General features: G+C 35.2%; 1 protein-coding gene across 4 annotated transcripts in view; it reads left to right on the forward strand.

The window, feature by feature from the left end:
* Positions 1-12,956, forward strand: part of RB1CC1 (RB1 inducible coiled-coil 1) — an 83,989-nt gene that overhangs the window by 32,507 nt on the left and 38,526 nt on the right. For all 4 annotated transcript variants that reach the window (XM_009289349.2, XM_009289351.2, XM_009289350.2 and 1 more), the window contains 4 exons: positions 3,449-3,619; positions 9,788-9,972; positions 12,331-12,517; positions 12,598-12,679. In XM_009289349.2, the coding sequence (XP_009287624.1) occupies positions 3,449-3,619; positions 9,788-9,972; positions 12,331-12,517; positions 12,598-12,679 (625 nt within the window). The remainder of the gene's footprint in view (positions 1-3,448; positions 3,620-9,787; positions 9,973-12,330; positions 12,518-12,597; positions 12,680-12,956) is intronic.

A 12,956-nucleotide genomic window follows, 5' to 3' on the forward strand; every position in this document is an offset into this window, starting at 1 on the left:
GTTATCAACTTTGTTCTCATCCTAAATCCGAAACACTGTACCAGCTACTAGAAAGGAAATTAACTCTCTATCCCTCGAAACCAGGACACATATCTATATGCATCTATATAATTTTATACTATTACAACTCAATATACCTTGGACAAAGAAAACAATTTCTATTGTCTTTGACACTTTTTTTCCTCCTTATGGTAGGACTGGAAGACTGTTTCAGTGATGTCTAAACCCCATCTGTTGTAGGGAACGTTATGATGTGGTCAATTCTGTAAATTGATTTTTCAGTTCTGTCTTGAAAGTAGTTGGAGAATTGGGCTTAATATTAAGGGCTGCTTAAGATTTTGAGCTGTCTAAATCTTAGTAGTACAGAAAAGACTAAGAGAAGGATTGGACTTTACAAGTTTTTTCTTTAGCAAAAACAATATTCAACTTTGTTTGTGAAAGACTTCCTAATTGCTGAAGTCTGAGACAATCCTCTGTCCTGTTCGTTCAGTAATGCTACAAGGTACTTTCTACTAGTTTAAAACAAGAGTAACAAAACCCAGTAGTTCTGTTGCAAGAGAATAAATTCACGTTGTACATAATATTAACAGGACACAAATGCAGTGTCTCTTAAAAACCAATATTTTAAGAGACAGACATTAAACAGTTGCTTCCAAATAAATTAGTGATACTAAAGATACAAAAATGAAAAAAATCACCACTTTAAATACTTATTGTAACCTTTTTTGATCAGCTTACAGTCTTATCTGACATATATCACATGTTTTAGAGAGGCTATCTTGTAACTGTGTGCTTTTCTGTCCTTGCTTTATCTAAGACTAGTCAGAATTCCTTTGTTTCAGCTATTGTAATTGTTTTGTAAGTTAAGCTGATTTTTGTAGGGAAAAAATGTGATTGCTCCTGCAAAAATGAAGTTTCTTTTTGTTTTCTTGGTATAAGTAGAATTGGCAGGTAGGGAAAACGTTTTAGACTATTCTGGCCACCGGCAGACCAACTGTGATTGATCAATCTTGATCTGTTTTGGTTCACAAAAAACCCAAAGCTTTGAAGTAATGCAGTAGTTCCTAGTTTTCCTTAGGAAAACATTAATTTGCTCTATCTCGATAGCAGCACAGACAAGGGGTTGAATCTTTGCCTACCATTGATTTAGAATTAGTTTGAAAACAGAATTGGCCTGTAGTTGAAAAGGAAAAGAAAATACTACATAAATATCTTGCAATACAGTTGTTCTTTTAATATTTACTTGAGATTCCACTTTAACATAGCAAGCTAGAATAAAATGGCACTAACTTTTTTTAATTGTTTTTCCTGCATTCTCCCCATGCCCTTTCCTTCTTGGAAATATGAACCATGCAAATGGTTTGTGATTGCAATTCTTATTTGAAACTCTGAATTCAAGTAAGATTTTCATGAAAGTGTAAATCATCAGAGTATGAGCTTTATAACTTTGATACTGGTAGTCTTGGCAGAACTGGTGTGTTGCAGAGAGCACTGCTAGGTATCTGGTTCTTCTAGGCTCTAGGTGTTTCTACAAAATGACGCTTCTAATTACAGAAACCTAGGCTGCGGTAAAAGCAGTGGCTAAGTAGGAGCTAACCAGATGTTTCTGTTAAGTGCTGTCATAGCTGCTTAAATAAAAGGCTAGAAAAGGAAGAGACTCTTAAAGATGAGGAGAGCAGTGTTATCTACCAGTGAAAGTAGAGCTGAGTGCTACACATGCAATTAGGTCAAAGATGGGATAAAAAGAATAGAGGAAATAACAGGGTGGAATGAGAGGAATAGGCATTCTTTGTAAAAAGAGATAAAACATGATTAGTTTATGAAGGTAAAAAGGAAAAAAAAAAACCTACCATATTGTTCTTTAGTATTTTGTCTGTTAAGAAACCGTTCTGGATGCTGCAGTGGAGTAATTCTGTATGCCACAGGGGAGTAATCCTGAATGGTATGGCAATGAAGATGATCCTATAAAAACAACCTGGTTTAATCTCGGAGATTATTTTTATTACTGGTTCTTGAAGATGCACAACTCTGTTGAGAAGGACCAAGGTTCATAAGACCATTCATAACATGCTAAAAATTAGCCTTTGCTGTTTTCAGAGAACTTCGATGTATTTTGTCACATTAATAATAGCCTTAATTATTTATTATGAAAAGTTCTGGGCTAATTACCAGTTTTTAGTACTTCCCCTTGTGGTCTTGTTTGTTTGGTTTTTTTTGTTTGTTTGAAGCGAATGAAAGACCTATTCTGTGTAGCTGCTCCTTAATTTGTAATGCTTTTCCTCTTCAGATGCCTCTCTCTATACCCCAGAGGAGTGTTTCCAGAATAAAAAAGTGCTGTGTGTGAAAGCTTTTATGCAGTTAAATAATAGATTGAGGGGAAAATAGTACTTTTATTTATGTTAATATGGAGTCATATAAGTGGCTTCTTTTTTGAGGGTTAATTTGTGTGCTGTGTAAGTGGCATAAACCCTACATGTTGATGGAAGAAGTCAGTGTTTGTGATACCTTGTATGACCTCACAGGATAGTGTCCTTTTCACTAGATTCTCATATAATAGATGGCATACCATAACCATTTTGGATAAATTTGGGCAAATTTGTTCATGTTCTGCTAACACCTAATGTGACTCTTACTGTGTTCCTAACTAATATATTCCAGGTTTAGACTAAACTCTGTCCTACATAAGCTGTTGTAATTACCTATGTTGTTTTTAGAACTAAGGAAATAAAAACTAATTTATTTCACTACTCTTATAGAGAAACTTGAAGAGCCACCCTTAATATCTGTGGACATCGGTAGCCTCTCAAAGTTTCAAACACTTTTTTCTGGTTAGTGGCCTGTGAAGGAATATGATGAAATAATTTTTAAAATATGGGTTTTTTAGGAAAAACATTAGCAAAAAGTATTACAAAGGTATTATTTTTCCATAGCTTGTTTTCCAGTTACTTAGAATTGATCTGCTTGTCTAAGGAATCAGTTAAAACATTTATTTAGTGGGAAAAGGCTAATGTGTCTTGCAGCTTTTTCCCATCACCTTTCCTACTACACTTTCCACTGAGTCACATTCATCACTTGTTTTGATTGTAGCTGTATGGATTCTGTCCCAGGGTAGACTGTGTCCATTAGCTCTAAACTGCCCCTTCCCCCTGTACCCTGCCTTGTCCTCTCAACTAATTAATGTCCCTTTCCCTTGTAAGGATCCTGATTTCTGTGATGGTCTGGTTGGAACACTTCAAAGAAATTCATGCTGTGATACAAAATCCACAGACTCATTAACTCAAAATTCTGAAACAGATGACAGATGTAGGCACACATTAGATTTAAAAAAAAAAAAAAAAAAGAAAAATATTAAGGTTATAAAAGCTCATGTAGCTAGCTCACGTCACCTTTCAATATGTTAACTGCTAATAAGAAAATGTTGCGTTTCTTTTTTTTTTTTTCCCCCTAGCTTGATCCAAGGATCATCCAACCCTTTCTGGCAGAATGTCGCCAAACTATCGCCAAACTAGATAATCAGAACATGAAGGCTATTAAAGGCCTTGAGGATAGGCTCTATGCATTGGACCAGATGATAGCAAGCTGCAGCAGACTGGTGAATGAACAAAAAGAACTTGCTCAGGTAATACACATTTAAGTGTGTAACATTGGAAGATGGTAGATGTTTGGTATGTGTATACTGTTAAAGATTACAATGAAACAATTGCATGTCTTAATGCAAGACGGTTTTCAACTTATCACACTGGAGATGCTCAAAAAGGTGCTATATTCATAATAATTTGACATTTAAATATTGGTAGTTTTTACATCTGATGGTCATGTTTTCAGCTCATAACTCCCAACTACCACATTAATTTAGATATTCTTTTTAAAACATCAAGCTAGTTGAAAATGCAACAGTGGGTGGTGGACAGCACTGGAGCTTAAATATAGGACTTACATTTATGTTGCTTCATCTATATTGGAGAAGTCACTCTACAAAATAAAAATGTCTTACTTAAAATATCCTAGACTTAATGCACTAGGAACATGCAGAGCTGTAGTTCACTGCAACTTTGTCAACTGCATATTAAACGGTATGTTTTTATAGCTAAAGTATTTCTGTCAACATTCTCTTGGTTATAATTTGGAAAAATATATTTAATTCCAATTCAGCCAATCAGCATTTTCATAAAAGCAGCAGTATAAAATTGCTGGCTTCTGAGATACATCAGTATATGATATTGTTTCTGGAATAAAATACATCTAGTTTATTCTTATTTTAGAAATTAGGTTTCTTCTGGATGAGTGAGAATCACTTAGAAAATGGTAAAATTTAAAAACATTGAGAATACTTTTTAAGGTGTTTCTCGTTGTGTTAAGGTGTATCTTGTTAAATCTAGTGAATGGTTTACAACCAGGTTGTGCTTTATTATTTTAACATTTTGCACATTAATGTAGAAAACTGCTAATAAAAATGGGATCTGATGAAGGTGTCTGACAGCTATAAACTGTAGGTATTTATTTTAAAGCTTATTTGAAAATTGATGTTTTTAATGAGTATTCTGAGCTTAAGGAAAAGAAAACATCTGGCTTAAATATTATCTTAGTATCTGCCCGTACATACCTCTGTCAAATCTGTCTAAGTTCCACCTGGTTTACAGCTACATTTAAGAGCAAACAACTTTTTGCCAATGGTAGACTGTCAAAGACGGCCTGTAGTTTGCAGTTGCTCATATGCTGGAGACCAGGGTGCTGTGAATTGATTCATCCTTGCTAGTTCATCCAGCCTTCCATTAAATGGAAGGCAGAAATGGAAAAAACCTCAGTAACGGAAAGGGAAAATGAGACATGAAATTGGCACCATGCCCAGGTGGCATGTCCTGAACACTTCCTGTCACACCAACTGATTCATTGCTTTATTCTTAATATGTTGTTATCTTCTGACCTTCGACTAGTTCCAGAGTCAAAACAAATACAGCCAGATGGTTGGTGAGCTGCTCCCACTGTCCTTTTATCCTTTCTCTTGGTAATGTTATTTAGCTCATGTGCTGCTCCATGCAGTTAGCTTTTCTTGTTCTGAGAGGGCATGTTGTTTTTATTTTTCTGAGCTGAAAATGGGAGTTAGGATCCTGCTGCAGTATATACTTTAGGAGTTAGAAGGTGGGGACCTTCAGGTTTGAGTTGTGGAGGGATTTTCTGTTATCCTTATGGTCTAGAAATAGAAAAACAGCTAGAAAATCAGAACTTCAGCTGGAGATATGGAATAAGAGATAATAAGTAGGTTAAATTTAATTTTGAAGGGAAATACTGAGTCCTTGGTAACCTGTCACTCAATGATACAGGATCAGGGAAGAGGTAGTGTGGTTAATGGTTGATCACCAAGCTTGTAGTGAGGACATGAGTAGTGTGCCTGCACTAGGCAGTGTCATTTGAAGTGATAAGAAATTTGATTAAAGATTATTTTAAATGTAAAATATATAGCTCATATTTTTTAAAAACATTACAGTGCCATATAAAAGGTTCTTATTAAATACAGTTTCTGTGAAGAGCTTCAGTTAACTTTATACTTAAGATTGCCCTTTAATGCCTTGTTTGCAACTTAAAGTATATTAAAACCTGTATGTGGTCATTATCTGATGTAACGGAGAAAATTTGAATATCAGAGCTGGGACCGTGAAAAGAGGCATGAGTTTCTTATTTCTGTTTGCACGTTGGTATATCATTAGTAGGAGTAAGTGAACAATGTTGCCTCCCTATCTTGGGGTGGTTAGAGCCCCCTTTTGAGGGGAACTGGGCTGACAGTCACATAGGACCCAGGCTTCCTGCTCCATCCTCTGGCTGGTACGTAAAGGTGGATGCTACCAGTACTTCTGGCAGCGTTGTTTAAAAGTGGAGCCTGTCTTCAAATAATTTCAATTAGTAAGTCTAGAAGTAAGTTTGTGCTAAGTCTCAGTCTCACAGTGTTCATATTGTAGGCCAGTGCTACATCCAAGGGAATTTAGCATGATGGAAAAGTTACTCTTCCATCCCTATACTTGGTTGCCCAATGCTGTGAGTGGTAATTTTAAGCTATGTTTTCCCTCTTCACTTGAATGAAGAGCCTACCTCAAGCTTACCAATCGCACTTTTGAGTGAGATGCCTAAAAGTCAGTTGGAAAGATACTTTGTCACCTTGTTTAAATGCCATGGTAAATTTAGACTTTCTACCTTTTGAAGACTTGTCAGAGACTTGTTACTTTCAAATCTTCATTTTTGCCTTTTCTTTTTATAAATTGTCTATTCCTTTACTTATGATATAGGGGGTTTTAAGAACAGTCAGATAGAATGTGATGGTGTGTTTGGTTTTTGGTTTTTTTAAGCTTCAGTTAATTAAATGTTTGTCGTTAAGTGATTAAGTGTACTATCAGATGCTTTTATTTCTTGATTTTATATTTAAGCCTTAGGAAGTTTTTTCATACCAGTTTTAGCAGTTGTTTGGATACTGTTTGGAAAACAATAGACACTTGTAAGATATTAGAGGTGGTATCATACAACTCATTCAAATTATAGTCTGCATAGAAATCTAAGAAGAATGACGAAGTGCAAGGGTTTAATTATATTTAAAGATATAGATGAGGACTTGTGTATTTTTAAAGGTGTTGCTCACAATTTGTGTAATAACTGTTAGCATTCGGTGTTACCTGAAAAAAGCTCATACGATTTTCCTTTACATCATACCTTCCAGCAGTGAACTGTTTCTGTTCATAAAGAAATAAAGTAGAGGTACTTTATAGAACAAAGATAAGGAGCATCTCAATGGTAATCCCATTGGCAGTATTTGTATTGGAAGATGCAGGCTTATTTTCCCCAGGCCAGAAAAAGCTGATGTTCTATCCGGAATTTGAGTTGACTTCCTACTCCATCCTCAGTTCCATTATTAAAATTCAAACCAAACTTATCTCATGGAACAAAGTCGTCTGCTGCTAGAAGGCCTCATTGCTTAGTTAATTTGCTTGTTCCTGGACCTGCCTTAAGAGTTCTTTTGCTTCCAGTCAGCCTTTTCAATTAACTGACCATTAAACAGACTTTTATATGAAAAATTACATCCTGAGTTACGTAGTTGAATAGTTGATCTCCAGCCCCCAATGTTTAATATGGAAAGCTGCTTTGTTAAATTAAAAAACTATTTTTCCCAGTGGAAGCTGGGATTTGTACCATAAGCATATAGAATTGTGGTCACTAGGTGGCATTATGTAAAAAGAGTATGCCTCTAGGAAATTTGGAGCCTCTAATCTTTCAGTATGATTCTGCCCAATAGCTTATCCTTTCCAACATTTCCTTGTGTTTGATTTTTTTTTTTTCTTTTTAATTTTCCCTATTAGTAGCGTAACTTCAAAACATTTTGTTACATCCAAATGCATTTCCATCAATTAGGTTCATAGAAGTGTTACTCTTCTATTAACTCTGTTAAATATAGTAAAAAACCCCTGGTTGGCAGGTAGCCTTCTTGATTCTGGGCTTGTTCTCTTTCACTTGAAGTTGTTGGGAAAAGGACTTTGTCACTATCGTATTCTGTACATTTATTTTCCTCCTGCTTCTTGTTACAACAAAGAAAACTTTAGATTTAGAGTTTTATAGTGATTTGGGGTCTTCTCAGCTGCTTATTACATCACTGACTGCCTTCCCTTGTGATTGTTTGAACTTCAGTCTAAAATGTTTTTAAATGTTCTTTATTGTTGCTTCTTTAATTTGGAAATAGTCATTGGGAAAAATCCATAAAGGCATTATCATACCTGTTATACAGGACCCTTCTTAGTTTGACTATGATGCTCATGTCATGAATCCTGTCATCTGATCAGGGCGAGAAAGGCAAGAACTTGTGAGAACAATTCATTATTTAGATCTTGGATTTCTCCAGAATTTATTGGGGTCCCCCCCCCTTTTTTTTTTTTCTCAGTTTACTGCAGTTTTTCTTGACTGGCCTTTTTCTAGTATGCTGAGATTTTTCTTTCTGATTTGCATACTAGGGTAATTTTAGTTTAAATTTTATTTTAAAGGTGGGTCCAGAGATACAGAAATGGCAGAAGATACTCAAATTTATGAATAGCCTTTTGGAACTGAGAGTAAAGCTGGAAGGGATTTTCTAGCTCACTGCATGCAGTTTTGTGTAACTTCAGGCTCCGTGCCATGCAATTCATTTAAAAAGCTTACTGAGCTGCTATTTACAAGCAATTATTTTCTTGACTTCTCTGTTCCTGTTGCAAAGTTGTATAGAATCTGATTGTTGTAATGTTTATAAACATCCGTTAAAGTATTCTTGGCTAGTTCAAATCTATATGCTCTCATGCCTATACTGCCTTTCATTCTGGTGCTTGGCAATTCCCTAGCGATTATCACAGTATGTTTCTTCAATGTCTTTGTCTTCCTTGACTAAACAACCCAAGTTCTTTTGGTGGGCCTGGCCTCTTCATCTCAGTAACAGTTCTTCCCACCTTTTCTGGTTTCCATTCGCTTGGCTCAGATAATACATACAGTTAAAATGTTTGCAACCTGCTTTTGTTTCCCAGAGGGTCCTCGCTCATTCAGTACATAAGTTGCGCACAGTTCAGTAAATGGTTGACTCTTCAGTATTCTCTTCATGTTCAGTGTGCATCTTCTTCCTTTTCATTACATTTAATATACTTGTTTGATACTTACTTTGATTTCTGTGCTGTTCTCACTATAAATATTTATTGCAGGCTTTGCAAATGTGTTTTATAGCATCTTATGACAAGATTGCTTTACATTCAATATCAAATCAGTAATGACAGTCGTTTCATTTTTCAGCAGTTTTGTATAATTCTCTATGGTTTACTGTTCTCATCAACTTCAGCTTCAGAAAGAAACACTTAAAACTATTGCCTGGTTTTGAATTCTTTATTAAGAAAACAAAGTCTTAATAAACAAGTTTGTAGAACTACAAACGTAGTGACCACTGTGATGTTCAAGAAACATGTCAGAGACATGATATGAATGTGGACAAAATTAAAGCTAAAATTGGTGGTGTTGGGTGGTATTTTCTTGCCTAAAGAAAAATACTGTTTCCAGCAGTATTTTATCTCACCTGTTGAACGTGATGAAGGAGACAATGACCTGGCACAGTAGTTGTTACGCCAGCAGCCCCCTGTCTCTTCTGTGTATATGTACATATGTTACCTCCTGTAACCAGCCATCTAAGACATGCTTATGTAAGGCAGTCAATCTTCCCTGTTTTGCCCCCCACCCTTTTAGGGGTTGCCTGTTACCATCCACAACAGATAATTCTTTGCTGTGCCCAACTCCTATGTGCAAATAAGATGTCTAGCTGCGATCTTGGCTCTCAAAAAGAATTAGTTTCATGTATGAATTTCCTTATGCAAAAAAATATATTCTTTAGCCCACAGTAGTACTGAATATGCTCTAAGTTGGTAAGTCTTGCATATGCCACAAGTTAACAAGCTGGTTGTTTGCAGAAATTGGAATGATGGTTGATTCCCTCCATCCTAGTAGCTACTTTTCTGCTGCATTAACTTTTGTGATCTTTCACTGGTGTTGGTTAGTTGTGTAAAGTTCTTACAGGGTCATGTTGTTAACTGTTTGGGAGGGAAATATCAAATAAGATTTATTTGGATTGGATTATAGAATGAAAAGAAAGCAACCTTGACACTTCTCTGTGTAGCATTCTGTTATACTCCTCAATGGTTACAGTAAGTTTATTAAAATGCTTGCGTTCTTACAGAGAAGATGGATCACTTCCATGCTTTTTGATTGTCACAAAGCTTGCGTAACAAACGTATCTCTTTTCCTCTAGGGATTTTTGGCTAATCAGAAGAGAGCTGAGAACTTGAAAGATCCTTCTGTGCTGCCTGATTTGTGTTTGAGTCATGCAAATCAGCTGATGATTATGTTAACTAATCACAGAAAACTGTTAGATATTAAACAGAAATGTACCACTGCCAAACAGGAGCTTGCAAATAATCTACAAGTCAGACTGAAGTAAGTTACAACTCTTCAACTTTATATTGCTTCTACTTGCATGAAGACTGTTTAAATAATGTGTCTTAAGAAAATCTTCGGTAATGCATAGAGTTTTTCTTAATGGAAGAGAAAATAAAAGTTGGATCACTTCAGTTTTGATATGAAGTTATTTGTAAGTGTGAAACAAAATATTATTTTAAGAGAATAACTCTAAGAAACTTTTCTTAGAGTTTAAATGGTCTTCATATCAATAAAACAATATCCAAGAACCTACAATCCCCTCTCCTGTCATCAACATCAGAAGCCGTCAGTATCTTATTTAAAATTTGACTGGCAATTGTATTGGTGTTTTCAAAGGATTATAATAAGCATAAGTGAAACACTTTTCAGTAGCTTCTGATCACATCAAAGCAGAAAAACATGCCAGTAGTTTGATTTACTTGTAGTTCATGAAAAATAATTATACCCAGTCACAGCCAGTAAAAACTGTAATTTTTCATGTAAGCATCATTACTGTATAACATGGAAGGCAGTAAGTAATCTATACTGCTCAATGGGAAATACAGTTGTTCATACTACTACACTTCAATTATTAAGCTTTAGATAGTTTGTCATGTCAGATACATAGGAATAGTATACAGTTTAATAATACTTGGAAGAAAAAACTTTGTTTATGCTAGCAGCTAATAATTAGACAACATTGTGACTCTTAGACTTGCACGCTGGATATCCATCAAGTAGATTTTTTTTTTTCCCTTCTTGAAGAGATTGCAGTTTGTATAGATGAGGCAGGTGCAAGGTACAGGAAGAATTAAAGTAAAATCAGCAGTGCACTAGTGACAAAGATCCTGTTGTGTTTGTAGAATAAATTACTGCTAGGTAAATCGAAATGTGAATTTGTCTTTGCCTATGCATCTGTTCTTAGTCCAATGAAAGATGACTTTTTTTTTTGCACCATTTTTCACTGTAGCGGGTATTTAGGGATAGTACGTAGAACCTAGGTTGCCATAAATACCGCTTTCATTTCCTATGTGTTAAAGTATTTGTGTAGTATACACTTAATTCATGAGTTATTAGAGGAAAAGACTTGCATCCCTTTATAAGGAATAAGCTAGTGAGGTGTGGAGAGTGAATGCAAAGAGGATAGATCTGAAGAGAAGAATAAAGCATAGATGTAAAAAAAAAAGAACAAGAAAACACCCAACAAAACAAACAAAAAACCCTACTGTATTTTGGGTCAAACTAAAGGTTCTTCTAGCTTGTCTTCAGTAGCAGTTAGTAGCAAATGACCATAATGGGAATCTGATAATGAGGAAAGAACATAACTATATGTAAATATTCTTGGAGGAGCACATTCTTATCTGATCTAGAAGCAGCTCTTCTGTGTTTAATTGCTGATGGAGGTTTTTTCCATGAACTAGTCCAACTTCTTTTTGAATCCACAAACTCCTGTTTTTTGCAAGTTCTGCAACTTTAACTGTATGTTGTGTGGAAAATGTATTTCCCTTTGTTTTGAACTGGCCACTTGTTGGCTTCATATAATGTCCTCTTTTTATTTCTTACTACTCATTACTATGAGAAAGTCAACAGTGCATGTCTTGTAGTTTCTCTGTTAGTATATGTTCCTAGCTGTTTAATGTTGACTTGTTTGTATTTGTTGTTTCACTTCACTTCTGTTAAGAAAAACAATTTTTACTTTTTTGTTACTTGCGGGATATACCTCCACCTTATGCCTTCTCTGGTGGCAAAGTTGCTGTAACGTTTCCCCACAAACATACCAGTTGATCACCTTTTCAGTAGTTATCCTGTGATTTAGTTATGTTGGTGGCTGTGCTTGAAATTAATGTATTGATTGTATCAATAAGGTAATTGAAGGTGTGGTTACAAGGTGTAGGAATTTGTGGTTGTAATTTATAGTGCGTGAGTAGATAGTGTGAACTTCCTAAACAGTATCCTTACTCTTAATATTTCTTGCTAATGCTTTTCAATAAGTATTTTTAAGATTTACAAACAAAGTCTCTTCTTTGTTCTGGATGTACCAGCTTTTTTTAATTCTTCTGGAGAAAGTTACATTATCATTCCTCCTAAGGTTATGTATGCTAAAAGCATTATTTGTCAAAAACAATACCTTAACTCAAATAGTGGTAAGTGTTCATTTTTTGAGCACTGATATGGATATCTTACTGTGAGAAATCAACAGTTGCAAGGCAACTACTGAATTCTGAATTGCTTGGTACTTCCAGATAGCCTGTTGTTGTCCCATGTAAAATGATGTCATTGTTCAACTCATCCAGATGTGTTGCTAATCTTAGTGAAATTTAAATGCAGAAGAGATGACTAAGTTGTTATCTTCTAAAGTGTGACCTACTTTTGTAGGTGGTGTTGTTTTGTAATGCTTCATGCTGACCAAGATGGAGAGAAACTACAAGCATTGCTTCGTCTTGTAACAGAGCTCCTAGAAAGGGTCAAGGTTGTAGAGGCTCTCAGTACTGTTCCTCAAATGTACTGTCTAGCTGTTGTTGAGGTTGTGAGGAGAAAAATGTTCATAAAACACTACAGGGAGGTAAGTAAGTAAAACTTTGAGACCAAACCTTTATGTCAATGTGTAAATTAACAACTAACTACATATTTTCCCTTCCACAGTGGGCGGGTGCTTTAATAAAAGATGGGAAACACCTATATGAAGCTGAAAAGGCAAAAAGGGAATCTTTTGGTAAACTGTTCAGTAAGTACTTTCTCTTCTGTGAAATCAGAATTATGGTTAAGTATGACTTTTGTCTTTGTAGTTGAACTACTTTCATTATGTTGTCGTTTAAATACCTGTACTGTTTGGGTTTTTTACTCAAATTGGAAAGGCATGCAGTGTGCCAGATGGTCTTATTATGAACAAAATATTTTTCTATTAATTTTTCTATTAATAAAATCAATGAACTTTCACATAGATTATCCAAAATACTGTGAAAGTTCTAATTAGTTTAATGCTTTTAAAAAGTTTAATTTAG

This window comes from Aptenodytes forsteri, unplaced genomic scaffold (genome assembly GCF_000699145.1).
Source record: "Aptenodytes forsteri isolate BGI_AS27 unplaced genomic scaffold, ASM69914v1 Scaffold139, whole genome shotgun sequence".
Lineage (NCBI taxonomy): Eukaryota > Metazoa > Chordata > Aves > Sphenisciformes > Spheniscidae > Aptenodytes > Aptenodytes forsteri.